Source organism: Rhinolophus hipposideros, assembly GCF_964194185.1.
Source record: "Rhinolophus hipposideros genome assembly, chromosome: 2".
Taxonomy (NCBI): domain Eukaryota; kingdom Metazoa; phylum Chordata; class Mammalia; order Chiroptera; family Rhinolophidae; genus Rhinolophus; species Rhinolophus hipposideros.
Genome location: NC_138048.1, coordinates 109213121 through 109239069, shown reverse-complemented (window position 1 = coordinate 109239069; position 25949 = coordinate 109213121). Strand labels below are relative to the sequence as shown.

Below are 25949 nucleotides of genomic sequence, written 5' to 3'. Positions count from 1 at the left end.
AAAGGCTAGGCTCCCAGGAGTCAGGCTGACCTCAGGGGACTTGGAACACCAGCCAGGCCTCAGCTGGAGAAGCAGGTCAGAGGGACCCTGACCCCTGGCCCCTGAGGACTTCCCAGCCGGTGGAACATCAGGGCAGTCCCAGTCTCCTGGTGACACTTTCCTCAGACTTGAGTGCCTGTTGGCCATGTGACCCTCTCTGGACCTCAGTTTCCCTGTGAGAGGTGCTCAACATCACTACTCATCAGAGAAACGCAAATTAAAGCCAAATGAGATACCACCTCATACCCACTAGAATGGCTATTACCAAAAAACAGAAAGTAACAAGTGTTGACAAGGACGCAGGGAGATTAGCACCCTCATACAATGGTGCAGCCATTCTGGAAAAAATGTGTGGCGGTTCCTCAGTAAGTGAAATGTAGAGCGACCATATGACCCACCGGCTCCACTCCCAGGTATATGTGCAAAGGAATTGAAAACAGATGTTCAAACAAAAACATGCACACGAATGCTCACAGCAGCACTGTCACAAGAGCCAGAGTGGAAAGAACCCAAGTGTCCATCTACAGAAGAATGGACAAGTAAAATGTGGTCCATCCATGCAATAGAGTATATTCAGCCATAAAAAGGAATGGAATTCTAATACACACTACAACTTGAAAACATTATGCTAAGTGAAGTAAGCCAGACATAAAAGGCCACATATTGTATGGCTCCATTTCTATGAAACACCCACACCAGACAAATCCATAGAGACAGAAAGAGATTATTGGAGCTGGGGGAGGGGGAAAGGAGTGGTGACTGCTTAATGAAATGAGTATGGGGTTTCCATTGGGGTGATGAATTTTAAACTTTCAAATAGTTAAAATGGTAAATTTTATGTTATGTGTGTTTTACCACAATACGGATTAATTAAGAAATCAGTTGGGCATATTTGTGTGGGTCTATTTCTGGGTTTTCACTTCTGTTCCATCGGTCTACATGTCCATCAACCCATCCATCCATCCACCCACCAGTACCTTCAAGCCCGGACTACTGTAACTCTATAAAAAAATCTCAAAACCTAGTAGACGAAGTCTTCCCGTTTTATTCTCCTTTTTCAAAATTGTTTCTGCTATTCTAGTTCTTTTGATTTTCCAAATAAATTTTAGAATAAGCTTGTCTCTAACTACGTGTTTCCCTGAAAAAAAGACTAGGTCTTATATTAATTTTTGCTTCAAAAGACGCATTAGGGCTTACGTTCAGGGGATGTCATCCTGAGAAATCATGCTAGGGCCTTATTTTCCAGTTAGGTTTTATTTTCAGGGAAACACAGTATATAAAATCTTGCTAGGATTTTGATAGGGATTACATTATATATCAATTTGGGGAAAATTGGGGACATTTTTATTATGTAGAATCTTCCAATCAATGAACTTGGTATGTTTCTCCATTTAGTCAGAGCTTCATTGATTTCTTTCATCAGTGTTTTATAGTTTTCAGCGCACAAGTCCTACACATGTTTTGTTAGACTTACACCTAACTATTTAATTTTTTGAGCAAGTAGATTTTGAGCAAATAGATTTGTGATTCTAATTTTGGTGTCTCTATGTTGTTAGTATACAGAAATACAAGTGATTGTTTACATATTTATATTGTATCCTACAACTTTGCTGAACTCATTTTATTAGTTCTATGAGTGTTTTTGTTTTATTTTGTTTTGTTATGGAATCTCTGGGATTTTTGTATAAAGACAATCATGCTATCTGTCAATAGGAACAGTTGGATTTCTTCTTTTCCAATCCTTGCCTTACTCCTGGGGTGAGAACTTCCAGCACTGTTTGAATAAGAGAGATGAGAGTAAGATCTTGTTTCAGATCTTAGGTGGAAAGCTGTAAGCTTTTGGAGATGCTCTTTATCACGTATAGGAAATCCCTTTCGATATTTATTTATTTATTTATTTATTTATTTATTTATTTATTTATGTATTTATTTGGGAAGGGGAGCAGGACTTGATTGGGGAACAGTGTGTACTTCCAGGCCTTTTTTCCAAGTCAAGTTGTTGTCCTTTCAGTCTTAGTTGTGGAGGGTACCGTTCATCTTCAAGTTGTTGTCCTTTCAGTCTTAGTTGTGAAGGGCGCAGCTCAGCTCCAGGTCCAGTTGCCATTGCTAGTTGCAGGGGGCACAGCCCACCATCCCTTGCAGGAGTCGAACCGGCAACCTTGTGGTTGAGAGGACGCATTCCAACCAACTGAGCCATCCGGGAGCTCAGCGGCAGCTCAGCTCAAGGTGCCATGTTCAATCTTAGTTGCAGGGGGCACTGCCCACCATCCCTTGCGGGACTCGAGGAGATGAACCAGCAACCTCATGGTTGAGAGCCCACTGGCCCATGTGGGAATCGAACCGGCAGCCTTCAGAGTTAGGAGCACAGAGCTCCAACCGCCTGAGCCACTGGGCTGGCCCTCGATTTCTATTTTTATGAGAGTTTTTTGTTTTGTTCTTAATCACGAATGGGTGTTGAGTCTTTGTCAGATGCTTTTCTGCATGGATTGATATAATTGCGTGATTTTTTTTCTTTAGCCTGTTAATACGGTAGATTACAGGGATTGATTTTTGAATATTGAACTGGCCTTGCGTCCCTGGAACAAACCCCACTTTGTCATGGTGTATCATTCTTTCCATATATTGTTGAACTTGCTTAGCTAATATTTTGTGAAGAAGTTTGGCATCTGTATTCACAAGGTATGCTAAGCTGTAGTTACCTTTTTTGACACTGTGTGCAGATGTCAGGGGGACTTTTTAGGCTTGGGAATGCTGGGAGATCTAGCTGAAGATGTGGGCCTGGAGGCCGTCAGGTTGGTGACTCAGATCCTGACCCTGGATAAGAGGGCAGGAGGGGAAGGGAAGCTGTCCCCATGGCCACTCTGTCCCTGAGATGAAGGGTGACTGGCGGAGAGCGTGTGGGTTGTCAGCCAGAAAGCATCTAGGAGGGGAAGACTCAGCTGCATCTCAAAGGTCATGTCCTGTGAGGACTGAAGCCCGGCCCTCAAACAGGAGGTTGCTGGTGAGGCGTTTGAAGAGTGGAGTGCGTTCCGGAGAGAGTGGGGAGGGTGGCAGGGATGTGAGGGGCATGCCGCCTGTGAAGGGGCACTCTGAAATGGGGAGCAGCCTCGGGAACAGCCCCAGCACATGTCACCCCTGGGAGGGACCCAACCCAGACGGGAAATTACCTGGTGGAGGAGAGACAGAGGCGTGCAAGCCATGGCCTATTTTTCAAAATAGATTTAATTTATTAATCTTTTAGAAAAGACTTTATTCTTTAGAGCAGCTTTAGGTTCACAGCACAACTGAGGGGAAAGTACAGAGGTTTCCCATATGCCCCCAGCACCCCCCCACTCCCATACGCACAGCCTCCCCCACCATCGGCGTCCCCACAAAAGTGAGGCATTTGTTACAGTTGATGAACCTACAGTGACAAGTCATTGTCACCCAAAGTCTGTAGTTCACATTAGGGTCACTCTTGGTGCTGAAGATTCTATGGGTTTGGACAGATGTATGATGACATGTGTCCATCACTGTAATATCACACAGAATAGTTTCATTGCCCTAAAAATCCTCTGTGCTCTGCCTGTTCCCTCCCCCTCCCCCCACCAGGAGGACACCTCTCTGCCCCCTGTCCCAGATGTGGCCCAGTCAGCACCAGGGTTATAGCAGAAGTGCCCACTGCTGAGGGGGTTGAAAACAAAAACAAGCCACACACAGCTGGCACTCTGGAAAAGCCAGACGGAGAAACGCTGGGCAGTAAACAAAGAGCAGAATCACAGGGCAGCTGGGGTCCTGGCAGGGGCTCCCCACGGAGGGCACCAGCTCCTGACTCAGTGAAGAGGCAACAGACAGAGAAAGGATGGAAGGACGGGTAGTGTGGAATCCGGAATCGGATACTGTGCCTGAGCGGTGGAGGCCAAGAGCCCTGACCACCAGAACCGGAGCCGAGGGGACCAGCACAGAGGCCTGGGAGCAACATGCCACCTGACCTGCTTGTGAGCTGCCTGCGCTGGGGGCATCAGCCTCAGGTCCTGAAAGGCTTGGGCCAGCCCACCTGGCCACAGGCCGCATCCCTGCCCAGGCTCCTCCCAGAGCAGTGTCCTGACATGCTTGTTGAGTGGATGAGAGGATGAGCCCTCGCCCAGCCAGGGACAAGGCAGCCAGCCCAGGGAATGCTGAAGGCCTACTGCTGGGGGAAGTTGAGACCCTTGAAGACAGGGCCCGGGCCCTTGACAGTGCAAGAGCAGAAAACACATAGGGACTTTTCAGATCAAAGGGCCTCTGGCCAGCACCTGTGTACCAGTGTCCTGAGCCTCTCGCCCCAATTTTGTGGCCCTGAGCCCCAGGACAGAGCCAGGCCACTCACTGACTGCTGGGTGTCTGGGGCTGGGACCCTGGGCCCTGCAGGTTGTAGAATCCTGCCCCAAGACCAGGGTTCTTTGGGGACATGCCTTCTAGAATGTCTCCACCTGCTCCTGTCCTGCTCAATGTGCAGAGAACAAAAGAGAAGTGTGATCCGCTCCAAGGTTGGAAGGCGTCCCGTGCAGATTATGTGTGAGGGGGGAGGAGTGGAAACCCCCCAGGTGTCCCTTAATGGAGGTAGGTTGGAGGGCAAACATACCTCTCCATGGGTGACGGATGGGCCATGTGCAGGGACCCACACAGTATCTGTTATATGCTGTAAGTTCAATTATTGTGAAGGAGGAAAAAGGAAAACTTCTCCATCTGAAAGGATACATGACAGGTATAAGGCCCAGGGCAGCGGCGGGCGATGAGGTGAGGGTCTCCCTGTTTAATCAGCTGGCTCAAAAATGGTTTGTATTTGAATCTTAATAATATGCATATGCATTCATTTCTGTACTGACATTGGAAATAAACTATAATAGAAAATATTTGCAATACCAATCAAACATCAAATAATTAGGAACAAAAATGAGAAAAAATTTGCAGTAGCCACATTTCTAAAAAAGGAGAAATAAAAAGATACACCATGTTCCTGAGAGAGATCCAAGATGGCGGGGCAGGTAAACGCTGTGCTTATGTTCTTCTGTGAACACATTAAAATTACAACTAAATGACAGAACAATCAACCTGGAGAACCATCTGAAGTCTAGCCAACCAGAAGTCCTATAACCAAAAATATAAGAAGCCACGTCAAAAATGGTAGGAGGAGAGGAGATGCGGAACAGGCCTTCCTGTGGCTGTTGAGAATCAGGAGAAATATCTTGGCCACAGAGCTTCCCCTGAAGAGGAGGGAGGGACCCCAGACCCCGACACCTGGCTCCCCAGCCCAGGGTACTGGTGCCAGGAAGAGGAACCCCCATATCTGGCTGTGAAAAACAGTGGGGATTCCGATCATTTAAGTGGAATGCAAGCTACAGGAAACCCAGCCGTCCTCTTAAACGGCCTAGGCATAGACTCACTCATTCACTCACAGGCACTCACCGTGGGCTCCAGTGGAAGGACTGATTCAGGGGCCTCGGAGACATATGCGGGGTCGGGGGCCAGACTGTGGAGTGTGTCCTGGAGGACAGTCAGCATTTTCCCTGTGAGAAATTCTCCCGTGCAGCCGGCAGGCAGGCACCACCTTGCCCGTGTTGAGCCCGCCCCTACGCTCACAGCCAAACCTGAATCTGATTGGCCTGATGAGCTCTGCTGCTCTTTCCTGCTGACTCACTAGGATCCTGCCCACCCAACTCTCCTAGTGCCAGAGGCACTTTCTCTGGGAGCAGCCAGCTCCTCCCGCATTGCAATCTTTCTTGAAAAACTATCAGAATCCACGAGCTCCAGGCAGCAGCAACTTGCCTTGGTGTGCTCTGAGACTTTTGCTGAGTAGCTCCAGGCTCAGCACTGTCACCAAACCAGAATCTACATTAACCTGGTGACCACAACTCTTCCCACTCTAGTGACTCCCTGAGACCCTGCCTCACTTAACTCATGTACCGCACAAGGTTTTATCAGTGGTTGAATCTTAAGGAAGCTGGCAGGTGGCAGCAGACCTCCAGGTGTCCTGGCCTTTTGCAGAGCTACCCCAGGCCTGGTACCATTAGCAGCCGTCCTGTGAAGAATGCACTAGAAGGAATCACCAACAGACTGGATGAAGCAGAGCACTGAATCAGCAATTTGGAAGACAAAGGAGCAGAAAACACCCAATTGGAACAACAAAAAGGAAAAAGAATCCAATAAATATGAGAATAGTTTAAGAGACCTCTGGAACAACATCAAGTGTAACAACATTCTCATCATAGAGGTACAAGAAGGAGAAGAGAGAGAGCAAGGGATTGAGAACCTATTTGAAAAAATAATGACTGAAAACTTTCCTCATCTGGGGGGATAAAAAGGCATACAAGTCCAGGAAGCGCAGAGTCCCAAATAAGATAAACTCAAATATACCCACACCCAGACATATTATAATTAAAATGGCAAAGATTAAAGACAAAGAGAAAATCCTAAAAGCAGCAAGAAAAAGGCAACTAGTAACTTATAAGGGCGCGCGCATAAGATCATCAGCTGATTTCTCAGCAGAAACTTTGCAGGCCAGAGAGGATTGGCAGGAAATATTCAAAGTGCTGAAAAGGAAGGACCAACATTACTCAACCCAGCAAAGCTGTCATTTAAAATCAAAGGACAGATAAAGAGCTTCCCAGACAAGAAAGAGCTAAAGGAATACCTCACCACCAAACGAGTATTACAAAGAATGTTAGAGAGACTTTTTTAAGATGGAAAAAAAATCAAAATTATGAATAATAAAATGGCAATAGCTACATATCTATCAACAATTACTTTCAATGTAAATGGATTAAATGCTTCAATAAAAAACATAGGGTGGCTGAGTGGGTAAGAAAACAAGACCCTTACATATGCTGCCTACAAGAGCCTCACTTCAGATTGAAAGACACAGACAGACAGGAAGTAAAGGGATGGAAATAGATATTTCATGAAAATGGAAATTAAAATAAAAAAAAGAAGAAGCTGGGGTAGCAATACTTATACCAGACAAAATAGACTTTAAAACAAAGTCTATGACAAGAGACTAAGAAGGACCCAGTAATCCCACTTCTGGGTAATTATCCAAAGAAACCCAAAATGCTACCTCGCGGGAATGTGTGCCTCCATATGTTCATTGCAGCATTGTTACAATGGCCAAGATGTGGAGGCGGCCTGGGTGTCTGTCGATGGAAGAATGGATAAAGAGGAGGTGGTACATATGTACAGGGAAATATTGCTTGTCCAGGGAAGGGAATAGATTCTTGCCATCTGCAGTAACATGGATGGACCTGGAGGGTATTGTGCTGAGTGCAGTATATCAGACAGAGAAAGACAGATGCAATGTGATTTTGCTTATACATGGAACCTAAGAAAAAATTAACAAGCAAAACAGAAATAGGCTCATAGATACAGAGAACATTTTGATAGTTGCCAGATGGGAGGGGGTTAGGGGTGTGGGTGAAAGAAGGGGAAGGGATTAAGAAGTACAAATTGTTACAAAGTAGTTATGGGGATGTAGGGTACAGCATAAGGAATATAGTCAATAATATTGTAATAACTATGTATGATATCAGATGCGTACTAGATTTGTTGGGGCAATAGAGGGAGGGGGTTGGGGATTGGTGAATCCCCAACCCCCTCCCTCTATTGGTGAAAAAGGTGAAAGGATTGAAAAGTACAAATTGGTAGTTACATAATAGTCAAGTGGATATAAAGTAAAGCACAGGGATTACAGTCAATAATATGGCAATAACTATATATAGTGCCAGGAAGGTACTAGACTAGTCAGGAGGGTCACTTCTTAAATTATATAAATGTCTCACCACTATGCTGTTCACCTGAAATTAACATAAAATAATATTGAATGTCAACTATAATTGAAAATTTTAAAAGGGGAGAAAGGTGAAGGGCAATAGGAGGTTCACATTTCAGGTATAAAACAAACAAGTCACGGGGATGTAAAGTAGAGCAGGGGGAATACAGTCCATAATATTGTGACAGCTGGGACGGTGTCAGATGGCTGCTGGACTTGTCACGGTGATCACTTCTTTAGGTCTGTAAGTGTTGAATAACTATTGTATGTACCCCTGATACTGATATAATATTGTATGTTAGCTATATTTTAATAAAAATCTTTTTAAAAGCATTAAAAAAGATACACCACGTTCCTGGATTTAATTTCTTAGTTGTATTTTTAAAAGTCAGTTTTTTATTAATGAATTTATAAAGCTTATATTATTTCAATCAAATTAGTACAGGGGTTTTAGGATTTGCTTCTAATGCTCTTTTGGAAGACGAATGAACAAGACACTTTGAAAATATTTAAGTGTATTAAGAAGCTACAGTGAGAATGGCAGTGGGACTTCTGCAGACAGACACAGTTTGCTGGAGAGAAATACAGAGCTCAGAGCGAGTCCAAGCACATCTGAGGATGTGTAATGAAATAAACACATCGTTTTGTGTGCATGTGGGAATGGATAGGGCCATCAAAAAACGGCCTTGACACTAGGGACTAATCATTTGCAAAAATCATGCCAAACACCAAAAAATATTCAGGCTAGAGTAAAGGTATCAGTTGAAAGAATGAAATAAAATGACAAAATAAAGAAAAATGCTTACATCATCTTGGTGTGGAGAGGAAATTTTTAAGGATAACAGGGAAAGTAGAAACTGTAAAGAAAAGACCAACCGATATGACTAAATAATGCAAGACATTTGTGTATAAAAATATCATAAAATACTAAAATGGATATGAGCTGAGGAAAATATTTGTGCCACATATATGCACATTATGTAAGAGTTACTATGTTTAATATATAAAGAGAGCTCTCAAATCAATAAGAAAAAGACAAATACTCAAGTTAAAAAACCAACAGAGAAGAGAGACTAATTTTCTTAAACGTTTTATCCCACAGCCTGTAGTATCAGGAGCTGGAATGTAGCCCCCCCATCACTCTCTACTTTGTGACTTTTGAATATTAAACTATGAAATGCATAACCTGTGCACAGATGATGAAACCGGAATTTCACAGTGTTTATAAACGTACCACACAGGGAGTATCTTTGCGAAAGAGGGTCTCTGGGACAGCAGGTTAAATATAGGAAGCAGATGTGTCACCGTGGCATTCTGGGGGACCTTCATGCAGTGACGTCATCGCGAACGCTCGCGTTGGGACAGGGGACCTGCAGCCTTGAGCCCTGCGGCCTCCCCAGACTGGGTGATGTGGGGGAGAGGTGCAGTTGTGGGACTGGGTGTCTTCAGGAATCTCAATAGCTGGGCACCCTGCAGTCACCAGTTGTAGCCAGGAGAGGGGGCAGTCTGGCCATTTCTGTGGGTGGCACCTGTCTGTTTTTGTGCTCACACATCAGGTGTGAAAGGATCTTGTCTTTTTCCACTCCCGTTGTCACGGTCACAAAGGGGCCTTCTTTGAGGCCGGCTGTAGGAGGTCATTGACAACCCCCCATGGCACACCAAAGACTGGCCCAGAGGCAGGCAGCTCCCAGACGCCAGGGCTGCCTTCTCTCCATATTTAAAGCATCACCTTCAATTGTGGTCCGGTCAGAGAGCCGCAGGCCGCGTGTAGGGAGGGCAGAGGCTGGGGACCGCCGGACGAGAGACCAAGCTCACTCTGCAGTCCTGTCTGGGTCAGGCCCAATGAAAGGGCTAGTTTTCTGGAGAAGAACGAACGCTTGTCACTCATATTCACCTGTGAGACAATTTCAGCCAGACGCTACAGACAGCAGAGAAAGACTGAGCAAATGCCATCTCTGGTGAATGCCTGCTTTTCAGAGTGCTGACAGCGCTGGGTGTTCCTTGAACCCTGGCGTTGGTCAGAGGAGCCTTAAGTCAACCTTGGAAAGTTTTGCCAGAGGCACCAACGGGAAGTGATCCAGGTTTGGCGGCTCCCGAAAGTGGGCTAACTTGAGCTCTTTTGTGTTACTCAACTGGTTGTCTGCTGGGATGTTTCCAAGGCTGGTCTCCGTGTGTTTTTATTCTAACTGACTAGTGAACTCTCTGCTCTCTGCGTCCCCTGCCCGTAAACAGCCCACCCCAGCCCTCGCAGCCTCACCCCCAGCTCGCTGGTGGCTTGTCCTGAGGCAATTTCTCTGCTCTCCCCTCCCCAGGAAACTCACCTTCTTGAGCTGGCCTGGCTTTTCTTCTTTATTTAGGGCAACAAACCCAGCAAACATCACAAAACATGAGCCCTCCTCACCCACGACCCTTAGGCGGTCACGTGACTTGATTTGGCCAATGAAACTGGGGTGAGTCACCGCGTTCCCTTCCCTTGCCATGGCCAGACGCTCCGGACGGAGGCGGGTGCTGTCCCGTCAGCAGGTGCGCCCCACAGGGGCCCCGGGACGTGAGGGTCAGGAGGACCGGACACCAGCCTGTGTCTGAAGCCCTGAGCCCAGGCTGCTTGCTGCTGCAGTGTCTGTCACTCCCCAGAGGCTGCTTCAGGATGCTGGTCCCATTGCCCCCTGGGCTGAGATGTGCTCCCGCTGAGGCACATCGCAGCACTGGCTGCCAGGCCCCTCTCTGCTTCATTTGCCGGAAAACTCTTTCCAGTTGCCGGGTGTGGGCCCCACAGACCATCCTGCAGGAATGCGAAGGACAGCAGGTGGGCTGAAGTGGCCTGGGGTGCCTGCCACCACTGCCAGGACCCAAGCATCGGCCCAGCAGGTCAACCTGGTCAGGACCCTGGCTGAACGTGGCCACCCCAGGCCCAGCTGGGTGACCACCAGCACCTGAACCCAACCGAGCTGTGGGTCACTCATCAGGCCAACCAGCAGAGGTTGTCATCTGAGGGTGACCACCAGGCCCAGTGGGACCTAATCACATGCTCACTGCAGCCGTGAGGGAGTGTCAGCAGGCCCTCCTGGCGCCCACGCCATCCCCGAGGACATCCTGGCCATGGGAAGGCTGGGATACACCCGAGAAGCTTCAGAGCCTGCCTCTCGGGGCGCAGGGGGGCCGGGGTGCGGGGAGGCAGCCGCTCGGCAACAGGTCCTGTGGAGCTGGAGAAGCTGTTAGATCTTGCCCTTTGTTCTGTGTGGGACCCTCCACGTGTGTGGTCTGAGGCCTTCCTGGGGTGTTTGCCGAGGACAGGCAGCCAGAAGGTCACCCCGGGCCCAAGACCCATGGTTTGCACAGCAGCCTGAGGATGTCAGAGCCTGATCCTGGTGGTGGCCTTGGGAACTGAGCCAGTCACCAGGAGACCAGCTGCTCTGAGGCCTATTACAAACCCCCAGGGCCCCCTCTGCCCCCATTTCACTCGGCACTGGTCTCTGCCAAACTGCCGTGGGGCACACAGGGACCCTGAGACTCTGATGGGAAGGCCCCTGCCTGGGAGCGACCTGAAGCGTCCTGAGGTGACACCTGAGCTTGTCACCTCACCCTGGGCGGAACCTCCCGTGAGCTCCCGCTCACACACTGCCAGGGCCGGGAGCTCCTGCCTGCGAGGCTGCCCTCCCTGCTGCACGGGTCCAACATGAGAAAAGTGTCTCTTCATGGAGCTGGAACTGGCCGTAGGACACCCACATTCACCCCCTTCTGTCATCAGAAACGACAGACAGGGAAGGGCAGTGGTGGGGGGTGACACTGGAGCCCATCAGATGACAGATGGGCCTGCACCCCAATCACACCTGGTCCCTGTAATCATTTTTAAGCTGGTGTCCTCCTTAAAAAAACAAAGCTAAGCTAAATAAGAGGAGGAGAAAGCAATCAAGATGATTTTACTCAAAATGGGGAAAATGATTTCACTGTTGCCATCAATATTCTCTTCCTTCCACTTAAAATTTTTTTTAAACAAACTATTTAAAATATGTATTCTAAAATATTTGAATATATTATAAATATTCCATGCTCATGGGTAGGAAGAATTAATATTGTTATAATGTCCACACTACCCAAAGCCATCTACAGATTTAATACAATCCCTATCAAAGTTCCAACGGCATTTTTCACAGAAATAGAGGAACAATCCTAGAATTTGTGTGGAACCATAAAAAACCTCAAATAGCCAAAGCATCCTAAGAAAGAACAACAAAGCGGGAAGCATCACACTTCCCGATTTCAAATTATACTACAAGGCTACAGTAATCAAAACAGTATGGGACAGGCATAAACACACACAGAGACCATGGAACAGAATAGAGAGCCCAGAAACATACCCATGCCCATGTGATCAATTAATTTACGACAAAGCAGCCAGGAATATACATCAGGGAAGGGTATCTCTTCAGTAAATGGTGTTGGGAAAACTGGACAGCCACATGCAAAAAAATAAAAATGGACCACTATCTTACACCACAGAAAAACTCATGCAATATGGATTAAAGACTTGAATGTAAGACCTGAAACCATAAAACTCCTAGGAGAAAAAAATAGGTGGTAAGCTCATTGGTGTAAGCCTTGGTAATGATTTTTTAAAATCTGACTCCAAAAGCAAAAGCAACAAAAGCAAAAATACACAAGTGGGATTACATTAAACTAAAAAGCTTCTCACAGTAAAGAAACCATCAACAAAATGAAAAGGCAACCTCCTAAAAAGAAGATATTTGCAAATCACGTATCTGACGAGAAGCTGATACCCAAAACATATAAAGAACTCATACAACTCAATAGGAAAAAACCCAAACAATCCAATTTAAAAATGGGCAGAAGATCTGAATGGACATTTTTCCAAAGAGGACACACAGATGGCCAACAGACACATGAAAAAATGCTCAACATCACTAATCGTCAGGGAAATGCAAGTCAAAACCACAATGAGGCATCACCACACCTATCAGAACGGCTGTTATCAAAAACACAAGAGATAACAAGTGCTGGCGAGGCTGTGGAGAAAAGGGAGCCCTCTGCATTGTTGGTGGGACTGTAAGTTGGTGCAGCCACTAGGGAAAACAGTATGGAGGGTCCTCAGAAAATTAGAACTAGAACTACCTTATGACTCAGCAGTTCCACTTTAGGGTAGTTATCTGAAGAAAATGAAAACACTAATTGGGAAAGATATACTCATCTCTATGTTCATTGCAGTATTATTTACAATACCCAAGATAGGGAAGCAACCTAAGTAGCCATCAATAGACGACTGGATAAAGAAGAGGTGGTACATGGATACAATGGAACATTACTCAGCCATGGAAGGAATGAAATCTTACCATTTGCGACAACATTGATGGACTAGAGAATATTATGTTATGCGAAATAAGTCAGACAGAGAGAGACAAATACCATATGATCTCACTTATTTGTGGAATCTAAAAATACCCCAAACCCTGAGCTCATAGATACAGAGAACAGATAAGTGGTTCCCAGAGGTGGGGTGGAGGGGTGGGCAGAAAGGGAGAAAGGGCCAAAGGATACAAACCACCGCTGTGAAATAAATAAGTCCTGGGGGTGTAATGTGCATCATGATGACTACAGTTAATGACACTATATTGAAGGAAAACTGTTTCAGAGCAGCTTTATATTTACAGAAAATTTACGAAGCTAGTACAGAGTTTCCAAGAACCCCACACAGTTTCCTGTTAATAAAATCTAGTGGTCTGACACGTTTATTAGAACTAATGAACCAGTGCTGACACATTATTAACTAAGCAAATAAGCCCCAGTTGGTTGAGTTTCCTTCACTGTCCCCTAATGTCCTTTTCCTCTCCCGGGTCCCACTGGACATTTATCATCATTTCTCCTTGGGCTCCTCTTGGCCATGGGTGTTTCAGACTTTTCTGCTTTTCATGACCTTGACAGTTTTGAGTACTGGAATTTTCCGGTGCTGTTCTCCTGGTTAGCGGTAAAGGTCAGTTTGTTGGGGAAACCACATCCCACCCAGGGCACTTACTGCCCACCTGACTCTTCACTGTTGATACTGGCCTTGATCGCCCGGAGCAGGTGTCTCACTGCCCAGTTACTCCCCTCACCTCACGCTGCACTTCTCACAGGGAAGTCACCGCCCAGCCCACGCCCAGGTGGGGACGGAGGGGCTCATCCCCCGGGGTCTCCCCCACTTTGCCCAGCACTGCATCTGGCCCTGGGGTACAGCCCCTGCCCAGTGGCCCTGCCCTGAGTCCCCTCCCAAGCCCTCCCTCCGCCACTCCCACTGATGCCCTTTGGCCCATTCCACTGAAGTAAACACCCCCTTGCTCCTTTTCCCTCACCCCTCACTTCCACCCCCACCGTGGACGCCCCCCCACCCCCCTGAACCCCTGATGAACTCCCCCTGCCTGGCCCCTGCCCCTCCTCCTTGAGCCCCACCCCCACCCCAGGCACAGCCCTCTAAGCCCCGCCCCTGAGTGTCCTGCCCCTCCCCCACCCGACTCCATCCCCCACTCAGCACCCCTCTACTGACCCCCTTCACCTTCCACCCAACACCCCCTCACATGCAGGGCGGCACACTCTGCCCCACCCCTGCCCGCCCCCGCACGTCTGGGGGAACCCTGCGCCCCCTCCTGCAGTGCTGCTCAGCCGCCCACACCCCAGTGGCCCCCAGTCCTTCCACCTGACGTGTTTCCTGCTGGTTTCTGGGAGGACCCTTCCCCTGGTTCCATGGCCATCTCCTCCCCGGGGACCCTGAGCCTGGAGCCCCTGGACAGCTGGGACCCTGACCCGGCCAGGTCCCTGGAGGAGTCATGGCAGGCGCCCTGTGAGATCAGTGAGGCCCCTTCTGCTTCTCCCCAGCCTTCTGCCCCAGCAGGAGGTACCACAGGCTAGGGTCTGGGGGACACGGTGGGAGGGGGTGGCTGAGGGGCTCACTGCTGCGGGTGGACGCAGATGGAGTCAGGGGCTGCAGGGGGCCTCAGCTCCTCAGCCCCCCCCCCCTTTGTGGAAAGAAGACTCCCTGACCTCACACTGTGGCAGGGTCCTCGGGTGGGAGGGGCAACACACGGGCCACACCGAGATCCCTCTCCAGGTTGGCACTGACCATCAGCCTTCCTGCCAGGTGGGGAAGAGTGGGTGTCAGCGTAGAAGGTGGGTGGGGCCAAGCTGGGTGGTCGGCTTCGTCCCCCATGCTGTGGGCCAGGGGCTCTCAGGCGGAGGCCGAGGGGCCATTTTCTCCCTCTGCTTATGGGTGTCCTGTCTCCTGGGTGGCGTCCCCATGGTGGCTGCGTCAGTCCTGGACCCAGATGCAGAGTGCAGCATGGACGTCATCCTGGTGGGCTCCAGCGAGCTGTCGTGCCCCCCTTCACCAGGGCTCCGCAGAGGTGAGGGCTCACTCAGATACTGGACCCATCACTTAGGGTGCCAACCCCAGGCCGAGGCAACATCATTCAGACACCTGGCAGGGCCAGGAGGGCCCCAGCCAGAGCTTCCCCCACCAAGCTCGGATGTTTAACATGCCAGGAAAGGCAGAGGGGAGGGGATGTTGGGGGTCCTCCGGCTCCTGCGACTTCAGAAAATCAACTGTGACGGACTTCTCGGCCGTCAGATGGCAGATCGGCAGAAGAAAGGGTCGAATTCTTAATTTTCTTTTCCAGATCTTATTGCATATGAAGTAAAGGTTAACCAGCGAGACATAGAAGGTGAGCGGCCGCACACCGGCCCATGCCCAGGTGAAGGGGGATGACAGCCAGCTCAGGAAAGGCAGCCTCACCCAGGCGTCCATCCCCGGAAGGGGACAGCGACACTGCAGCTGCCCTGCTCATGTCCCCTCCACTACCCAGCCCCCGAGGCGTCACTTAAGGTGTGCAGTGCAGTGTTGTTCAGAATGTTCAGAGTTGTACCACCATCCCCACAATCTAATTTGAGGATATTTTTATCACTGCCCCCCCAGAAAAACCAGGGCTGTGTCACTCTCCATTCTTTACCACCCTCTTTCTTTCAACATTAGGCAATCATGGATCTACTTTCTTTCTCTACGGGCTTGCCTGTCCTGGATTCCTTGCCTTTCCATGTGCGTTTTAGGATAGGCTTGTCAATTTCTGCAAACAAACAAACAAACAAACAAACCCACTGTATGGGCCAGTGGGGAGGGATGCCAGTTTAGCCTTCTGAGCCATGAACACGGGACACCTTATCATTTATGTAGATCTTTAGTTTCTTTCATTGGTGTTTTGAGGTTTTCAGTGTATGGGTCTTGCACTTCCTTTGTTAAATTCATTCCCAAGCTGGTCGTTCTGAGGGTGTCGTGACATGCATTGCACTCTGTCCCCCGTAGACCTGTGCATCTGCTGTGGAAGTTTCCAGGTGCATACCCAGCACCCTCTGTTTGAGGGAGGGATGTGTGCCCCGTGCAAGGTAAGCAGGAAGGTGAAGGGTGCTCGTCGAGGCCTCTCTTGGAGCAGAGGAGGCAGCAGTCGTGTTTGCCCCTCACCAAGGACAAGTTCCTGGACTGCTTCTTCTTGTACGATGATGATGGGTACCAGTCCTACTGCTCTATCTGCTGTGCCGGAGAGACACTGCTCATCTGCGAAAACCCCGACTGCACCCGGTGAGGCGAGGAGCGCACAGGTGGGGTGGGGGAGGGCCCAGGAGCCAAAGAAGTTTCCCTCCTTGTCAGCCACGCATCCCGGAGTGCAAGGGACTTCCCCCCAAAAGGAGGGCTTTCTCCAAAGCTTTCAGTTCCCATCTCAGAAACTTCACTTGGTGTAGAGCTTTGACAATGGTAGGTGGGGTGTCCAAAGGTTTGTGTTTTCAGTTTTTCCTCCTGTGATTGTTATGCCGAGACGTAGCTGATGGACGTAGGGCATGAGGGAAGCCCTGCACCCGTGGGGCTGCGGGTCACCGCCAGGGGCTGGGGTGGGGGTGCGACAGGTTGGCAGGCACCGTTCATTCCCTGGTTTATGCCAGTGTGAGCACCATTCGTGGCCCGTCCCCTTCTGTCCTCCCGGGCCAGCCTCATATTTGCGGCTCCTCCCTCTTCCCCACAGCTGCCCCCACCTCCCCTCTCTCCTTCCCCCCCCATGCCAGCGGGTAATCCTGCATTTCAATTTGCTGGGAGACCTTAACTATTTCCACAGGCTGCAAGGTTGGGGGAAGACAGTTGGCTGAGGGGGTTCTTTGAAATTTATCATAAACAGCCTGCTGTCTTCCCACATCACTTGGTGTCTGTCTCTCTAAGTCCCTAAGAGGGACTGGTACCCCTTCCCTGGTCCACAGCCTCACCTTCCCACCTGTGGGATGCTGACGGACATGGCGTACTTTGTCTTTTCACACGAGCCCGGGTGTGGCTTCGATCGCCTGCGCCAAAGCAAGGGGCAGGTTCTCTCTGCAGCAGACAGCCAGCGGTGTCCCAGGTGGCTGGCTGACGCCGTGTTGCCTCAGTCACTGGTTTTCTGCCTCACTGCAGGTGCTACTGCTTCGACTGTGTGGACGCCCTGGCAGGCCCAGGGACGGCGGGGACGGTCCAGGCCATGAGTCACTGGGTGTGCTTTCTTTGCCTGCCCTTCTCCTGCTGCGGGCTGCTGCGGCAGAGGCCCAAGTGGCGCGGGCGGCTGAAGGCCTTGTACGACCAGGAGTCGGTAAGGGTCGCTTGGAGGACGGACAGCTGCCCGCGGGCCCAGCTTCGCGGCTTGCCTCTGCGCACGAGCTGCAAAATGCCCACCTGCCCTGGTACACGACAAAGATGTGAAGCAAAACCAGTTTCTCGTTTTTCTCTTTGACAGCAGGCCCCACCACGTGGTCTCTGTTTTGAATTACTTGCGCATGGCGGTTTTGTTCATTCCAAGCCTGGGACTGAGGCGTTTGTAGCAGGGAGGAGAGGGACTTGGCAGAGGCGTGCCGTCAATTCAGCAAGTGGGAGTGGACACCTGGGCGGCCAGCACGGATATGGGGCCTCACAAAGGTCAAGGCCAGGAGCCAGGCAGGAGCTACGGGCTCATCGACGTGGGATGGACTGTGTCCCCCAAAAGATCCGCCCAAGTCCTCACCCCTGGTATCCGCGAACATGACCGGTTTTGGAAAGAGGGTCTTTGCAGATGCAGTTGCATTAAAGGTCTTGCTATGTGGTCATCGTGGGCCGGGCGCCTGACGTGCTGTGACTGGTGACATATAAGAGAAAAGACAGGAGATTGGGAGACAGAGACAGACAGAGGGAGGACGGGCAGGTGACGATGGGGGAGAGGTTGGAGCCTAGAGAGTGCGGGCACCTCACCTGGAGAAGCTGGCGAGAGGCCTGGGGCAGAGCCCCCTCGCAAGCCTCCAGACGGAGCCAGTCCTGTCGACGCATCAGGCCTTCTGAATAAACTTGTGGTTTTAAGCCACACAGTTTATTTCCATTTGTTGTGGTTGCCCCAGGAAACTAAGACAGAGGGTGAGCGCTCAGAGAGCAAGCAGAGAACAGCAGGGCCCGAGGGCCAGGACCGGTTCTGGGGATTGCAGCATGGCACTGCTGGCGGCCCCCCTTGGGGCACACAGGCGGGTGTGCCGTCCAGCCTCCCTGACACAGGCTGGGAGTGTGGACGTGTTCATGACAACTTTCGCAGGCGTCTTGATGGTGATTTTTGAGAAAGAGGCATGTGTGCTCCTTAGAGAGCCTTCTCCTGGGGCCATTTAGTAGCAGAAACCGGCTGTCTCAGTGTGGAGGGTACCCGTGCTTGCACAATGCAGGAGTTTCACTTCGAAAGAAAATGGAGTTGACATTCAGAAACGGTGGTGATGCTGGCCCAGTGCCAGGCACAGAGGGCTCCACTCAGCTCCTGCAGCTGCAGCAAGGGACAAGGACGTGCGTCCCTGTGTCATCAGAGCTGTGCCGGGGCGGCCCTGCCCACCATCCCCTCCCACCTCCTCTAGTCAGCCATGGCCACCTGCCTCCTGCCCTCCAGAAACCCCTGATCATTCACTCACTGTCCCATCTCTCGAGCCCCAGGCGGACTGGGGTCCCCTGCAAGTCTCTGTGGTAGTTGCAGTTGGATGTCTTGTTTGCTGGAGGCCAGGGACCCCCAAGTGCTCCCTCCTGGAGGCATGGGCTCGGGGGGCCTGTTTCCCAAGTAGATCGACCCAGTCTCTCCTTGTGTGTCCTGGGAGGGGTTGACGGGCATCACCCACAGGCCTCCCTGGGGCCTTGGTCCTCAGTGTGGCTCCTTCACGGCTGAGGGCCGGGCACAGGTTCTTGGCACAGTAGGTCTCAGTCTGCAGCCTGAGAAGGGCCTCCTGCTGGCAGTTTTCAGAGGTGCCAGGCAGCTTGGCCACATTCAGAGCCCCCAGGAAGAAGATGAATGGGGTGAACCCCGCTGCTGCTTGCTTTCAGTGTCCCCAGAAGTGGGGCTCTCCCCCAAGAAACACGAGGTTTCCTCCCAGAATGGGACTGTCTTCCCCCACGCTCGGGAAAAGCCTCTGGGTCTGCTGCCCTTTACTGAGACGACCGGCGGGGGGCAGGCGGGGTCTTCTTGTGGCGCTGGGGACAGGCCGGTTCCCAGGTGTGTCTGTTCATCAGAGAGACAGAGGCCTCTGCTGGCCAGAAGGGGGCTCCATAACCAAGTCGTCCTCAGAATGTCCTGCCTTTTTGTTTTTTTATAGGAGAGTCCCCTTGAGATGTATAAAATTGTGCCTGCGTGGAAGAGAGAGCCAGTCCGGGTATTGTCCCTTTTTGGGGATATCAGGAAAGGTGAGTGCGGTGATGCCAGAGGGCGCACACTGATTGCACCTGCCGAGAGTGAGACCCACAGGGTCCCTGGGTGTGTGGGGTTTACAACGTTCCCAGCACCACAGTTGCTGAGTGGGACAGCTCCAGGCAGCTGGGGCTGAGGGTCATTTCCAGGGGGCCGGGGGCGGGGCGTGCAGGAGCGCTGGAGCTCACATCTTCAGAAGATGGGCCTTGCAAAGAAAATGCACATGGCAGATATGAAATCCTGTTACTGAGGGCCATGTGGCCAGGCTTTCTGCCCATGGCCACTGAGCACCAAGCGTACTTCAGACTCCTTTGCTCACCAGGCCACCTTGCAGGGCTGCCCCTCTTGCTGGGGCTCCTGGCACCCTCACTCCTAGCGGGCCCTGGCTGCTACCTGCGGCACTCCAGCCTGGCTCAGGCGTCCTGACCGCTCTGGACCCCAGGTGGATCCTACCTGCTAGTGCCTTTGGAAACCATGGATTGTTCTGAGCCCCGCAGACTTGAGGAAAATCTGTGAAAATACCCCTTAGTCTGGTACCAGGTGGAATCGGGGACCTGCCCCCCTTCTGGCACTGTGCTGCGTGCCCGTGCAGTGTGGTCACGGCAGCCTCAGACACCATGTCACGGACGGACAGGGGCCCGAGACTCACACAGAGGGGCACTTCTTGAGCTGAAGGGCCCCAGAGTCAGGCTGCAGCTGCCCTGCCTTCATCTCCAGCCAAGGACACACCCCTGAGTCTGATTTGTAAGGTCCTTTGTGGGCTCGGCTTCCTGTCCCCAGGCAACAGACTGTCAAGGCCATACGGGGCTCCAGCAGCCCACCTGCTGTGTCACCCAGCCTGGCTGGGTGACATCAGCATGGGCTCTACCACCCACCCTGCGGATTCCCTAACCCAGAGGGTGACGTCAGCCCAGGAAGGCTGGTTTCACAACAAATTGCTTGCCTTTCTCAAATCTATACTCAAGCAGTTTTTTCACTTGGCTTCTAACACAGCAAATGACATCATCCTCGGTCCTCCGACACGTAAGGACAAAGTTTGCTCCTTAATGACAGATGGGTCTTCTGATCAGTCGTCGGCCTTTTGATTCCATTTGGTGTCAAAGTCAACACTAGGCCTTCTGTGTCTTTATTTCTCCCTACCCAGAGCTGACGAGTTTGGGCTTTTTGGAAGATGGTTCTGGCACAGGAAGACTGAAACATCTCGATGATGTCACCAACATAATGCGGAGGGACGTAAGTACAGCCTGTTTGTCCAGACGCCAAGATAATAGCAGATGTGCAGACGGTCCTCGGGGGCTGTTGTGCGATGGGGGTGGGGCAGCCGGACGCTGTACCCCTCTGGCCTCAGCGAGGGCGGACATGGGGGTCTCGCAGGACTTGGCGCCCGCTGGCACTGTCGCTGGCTGTTCGCCTCACGGTGGGAGAGACGATAGGGGCATTTTCGTGGCGCCCACGCTGCCCACAGCCCAGAGCAGAGCGATCAGCCCAGCCTGCTGTCCGATCTGGTGGACCCCAGGTGCCAGTGCCACCACGTGTGAGGGTGCCGCCCAGACGGGCTTAGGCCCGCCCTCCCCCAATGTGAAAGTGCTGCGTCTTGAGATCGATAAGCGCTGACTGAAAATGGCCTTGAACAGCCATGAGATGTCCTGGCTCCCTCGAAGGCTGGTCCCGGCCATTTTGGATTGCGGCCTTGGAGGAAGTGCCTAAAGTGGCTCCCCAGCACCCAGCTTGGGCTTTCACAGCAAATACCGTGTTTCCCCGAAAATAAGACCTGGCCAGACCATCAGCTCTAATGCATCTTTTGGAGCAAAAATGCATATAAGACCTGGTCTTATTTTACTGTATTTTGCGTGTCTTGGACCCCAGTCCATGCTCACCTCCTTCCCTGTCGGTACCTCTGCTGCAGTCAGGAGGCTGTGATAGACGGGGGCCCAGATGCCACCAGGAGCTGCTGTGACACAGAGAACATGCTGCAGGGGCATGTGAGGTTGGGGGGTTTCACTCGGCATGCAGGCCCTTGTTAATTGACTTGGAGCAGCAGGGGTCCACTCAGGAGTCAGTATTTAGGTTTTTCCACTAATTTCATTTTTAAGAAGAATGCCACAGGCAAGAATTGTCATTAACCAGAGTCCCTCACGTCCATGGCCCAGGAGAGGGGCACTGGACCACTTCTGTGACTGGAGAGCTCCCTTTCCAGCTTCTGTTCAGGCGACTGAGTGGTCGTGTCTCCTCAACCTCCAGCTCGGCCATGGAGTGACCGCTGACCTTGGCCGCTGTGTGGGCACTGCTCATGCTCCGAAAGGAAGCGTGAGGCCTCACAGTCGGCACCCAGCTGTGAGCTGCTGGCTGTCATGTCATGGGACACATTCTGTCTTTTCCTGCGACACACTAAGTCTGCATGAATCCAGGGGAGTCCGTGTGCCCACCTTCCCAGGAGTGGCTCTGTGGGGTGATGTCTGCTACAAACAAGTCACCTTGGATCCCCAGCTCGGAGGCAGGCCAGACTCTCCTCAGACGGTGATAGCCAGCTACGAGTTCCCTGAGGCCGGGGGTGACCAGGGACACTGGTGGGTCTGACCCAGTGGGCCTCACTGCCCGCCCATGTCACTGGGGTCCTGCGAGCCGACTGGGTCAGCCTCGGTGTGAATCAGGGGTTAGCGGTACAAGGTGCCACCGCTCGGCACGCAGAGCCTGCTGCTGGGACAGGCTGCCCACGTCCTGCGTGGCCCCCAGTCCCTCACCCCCCGGCCCTGTGTCCTGCAGGTGGAGCACTGGGGCCCATTCGACCTTGTGTATGGCTGCACACCACACCTGGGGCAGGCCTGTGACCGCCCACCCGGTAAGAGAGCACCATCTTCCCTATCCCGGGCCCCCTCTTCCACCCACCCCCACCCCAGCCTCCTCAGGGACGGCGGAAATTGCAAATCGCTTGCACTTTTAAAGAGCAGCTTTTTTGTGGGTCACTGGCGTGCACTGTCCATGTTCAGCGAGTACACTGTGGTGGTTTCTGACACGTCTCCCCATGACGCAGAAACACCTTGGTGGGCAGATGGGGCCCGCCCTTCCCAAGTCACCCCCAGCCGGGCCCCTAGACCCGCCCGCCCTGTGGCCTGCGTCGCTGCGCCCGCCAGACAGACCAGCACACTGGCTGCTTGGTCCCCAGGCTGGCACCTGCTCCAGTTCCACCGCATCCTGCAGTACGCAAGGCCCCGGCAGGGCCGCCCACAGCCCTTCTTCTGGATGTTTGTGGACAACCTGCTGTTGAGCAAGGACGACCGCTCGGTTGCCACGCGCTTCCTGGAGGTGCGTGCAGGCGCAGTCTCGGGGTGCTGGCCTGGCCAGGCCTCCCCGGGGACACTCGGGCCCTTTCAGGGGGTGGCAGCTCACTTACCGACCCCTGAGGCCTCAGAGTTCAGTTTGCAGGGCCCGTGAGGGTCACTCTGGGCCAGGAGGGCCTTGGAGAGTTTCCCTTCACGCTACGCTCAGGATCCTCCTCCACTGGGCTCCCCATCTGCGCACACGCACACACCTGCACACTACACAGCACACAGACACAGTGGCTGAGGCCCATGGGCACTGTGGGGCAGAGGTCACTGTCAGGCCGCCCTGACCCACGACCGCTGTCCCCACCCTCAGACAGACCCGGTGACCATCCAGGACGCCGCACTCGTCTGGAGCAACATCCCGGCGGTGAGGAGGTATTTCCCTTGCCCTCCAGTCCTTGGGCACGTACAGGGACATTGGGGACGGGGAGCCCAGCCATGCCCAGTGGCCTCTGTGCCCAGGTCAGGGGCTGTGTCTGGTGGGCCTACGAGACAACCCCCCAAATTCCGGGCACGCTCAGGGCAAGAGGGCCCCTGCACTCCAGGGACCTTCTCCCAAGGATTGCACGGATGTCATGAGCTCCTCACCTCAGGACTCTGCAGGCTTCCCTGCGTCCTGACAAAAAAGCCCCACCCCCTGGCCACCAGCCACAGGGCCACGGGTCCCCGGGCCTGGCACCCCTCCCAGCTTCATGGAACACAGCCCGCCTACACTCATCCATACTCACTGACACAAGCCACGCACACTGCCCGCACACTCGCTCACACCCACAGTACACTATGGCTGCACAGTACTTCTCTGTCTGAATGCCTGGCCTTGGCCTTCTTGTGTCCCCCTCCTTGGCCGCTGGACATTCTCTGACTGTCCATTCTCATGAACAGACTGCCCCCCACACCCTCAGCCTCTGGGTTCAGCCAACCCCACGCCTCAGGAAGCCTTTCTGCTCTGGGACATCTGCCCTGGCTCTGTCTCACTGTCCCTGACCCTGTCACCCCGGCCTTCAGGGGCTGGCCGACTTCTCCCCCTGTACCCCACCCAGCACGGTCCTGTGTGAACCATGGACAGCTGGGCCCCATCTCCTCCCCACGGTGACCTTCTGGAGCCTCTTCCCACCCACCCACAGGCCCCCTTGCCAGGCCCACACCTGGGATCTGTGACACGTAGGGCTGAGGTGAGGCAGCTTTCCAGGATACTATCTCCGTGGAGGCCTGGATGGTCATTCTGTGGACAGCCCCATACGTGTGCCGTCCTCCACTGCCGACCAGCACCCCCCACCACCCCCACTTGGTTTTCAGAAATGAAGGGCGGTTGCCCTTCAGGTGCCTGCTGTCTTACTAGTGAGGACAGAGACCCAGGCTTACGGGAAGCAGACTTCCTGCTGAGATGCTGGGCAGCTGCCCCAGGTGGTGCAGGCGGTGCCAGTGAGGGACACCTGCTTGTTTCTGCCGCCTCATGTGTGGTCTTCACCTCTCAAAGGAAACCCAGGAATGTCCCCTGACTCCAATTGGGTACCTGGGAGCATGAGATGGGGCTGCCGGGTGCCATGTCCATAGGGCCTTGAGTCCCATAAGTTACATCAAATTGCAAGTTGGGGTTCCATGCTCTCCTCAGCCACCCACTCCACATGTAGGGCCTGAAGCACGGGCCACCACAGGACCGTTGGGGATGTGCTCTGACTGTTCTGGGTCTTGGGGGTATCAGAATGCGTTGGGAATGATGCGCAATGTGGTTTGTCCAGCCTTTGCCCTAGTGCTGCCCCTTCTTCTCTGTGGGTTTGCTCCATGATGGCTGCTTCTCACTGAAAAGGGGACCCATCCAGCTGGGCCAAGGGTCTGTCCTTGAGGCCTCTCTCAGCCTGCTTCTCGCAGGACCAGCTCCTCCCTGAGGGAGGCGGAAGGTGTGGGGACCATCTTGTCCCCGACTGCCCTGGACATGGATGTTCTGGGCTCTTCTAAGGACGTTTAACAGAGACCTCCACACTGTCTGGCTAGACACACCAGCCAGCCTTCGGCCCTCCGCGCCCGCTGTCCTCCCTGGCCTGGGGACACGTGGTGCACCACTGGTCACTGCTTCCTCTCTCCTTTGCAGCAGGCATTCGGCCCTGGTGCCTCAAGAGGAATTGTCCCTGCTGGCCTGGGACAGGCAAAGAGCAAAGTCCCCCACCCCGGGGCCAGCCAAGCTGGTGAAGAATTGTTTTCTCCCCCTGAGAGAATATTTCAAGTATTTTTCAGTGAACTCACTTCCCCTTTATAAATGAGTCATTATACTGTGAAAGAAAAAAAAAAGACTTTTCTTAGAACAAAAACAACATTCCTGATGTCTCTTTTCTCCTCTTCAAATTATTATTTTAGTTGCATGACTGTGGACTTCCCATGGCTGCCACAGACCCACCCGCCCTTTGGGTCTGGCCCACCCACACCCTTCCAAGGGAGGGGGTGAAGTGCCTGGCGTCAAACCATGGACAACGTCCTGATGTCACGGTGTGTAGTGTGCTGCTGAAATGTTTGTGTGCCGGCTGAGAAGTTAAACATACATCTTTGACGAGAGTTGTTGGTCGTTTTTGGTGTTTTGATGTGTAAGCACAGCCTATATTCTGTGGGGCTTAGGGGGGTGGGTGAGACAGACAAGCAAGAAATACTTTTACAAGCACGTGTCCCACGAGCTCTGTATGTGCACGGAGTGAAGCCGTCACACAATAGCTGTGACAGTTAACACCAGTCAGCCTCATGACAGCCACACGGGACACCTCAAACCTCTGCACAGCACAGAATTTGGGGCGTGAGCACAGGGAGAACGGACGGAGAAGAGGCGCAGAGGCCAAGGTCGCCCCACCTGCAAAGTGTGTGACCTTCCTGCTCACACTGGGCTAGACCGTTGACGGAGCCGCCTTCCACACACATGGAGTGAATCCCAGAGGGATTTTTCCAGATTAGCCAGGAACCCCCAAAGGGGTCTAGACTTAGAGCATGAAACACTCAACTTGTCCTGGGCATGACAGTGAGACCTGGAGACCCGCAGGTCCAGCGCTGGTGCCATTAGTGGTATGGAAGATGCTTTGTGGAAGAAAGGTG

At 52.3% G+C, this 25949-nt stretch overlaps 1 protein-coding gene across 1 annotated transcript; it reads left to right on the top strand.

Annotated features, from left to right (window-relative positions):
• Positions 1-14554: 14554 nt before the first annotated feature.
• Positions 14555-25131, top strand: DNMT3L (DNA methyltransferase 3 like; the record flags this gene model as incomplete). Its single annotated transcript, XM_081079625.1, is given in 14 exon segments — positions 14555-14705; positions 14839-14948; positions 15030-15210; positions 15484-15528; positions 16164-16243; positions 16324-16436; positions 17295-17466; positions 19463-19550; positions 20699-20787; positions 22318-22393; positions 22718-22857; positions 23191-23252; positions 24967-25106; positions 25109-25131. Coding segments are annotated over 14 exon segments (1470 nt in total).
• Between the last annotated feature and the right edge of the window lie 818 nt (positions 25132-25949).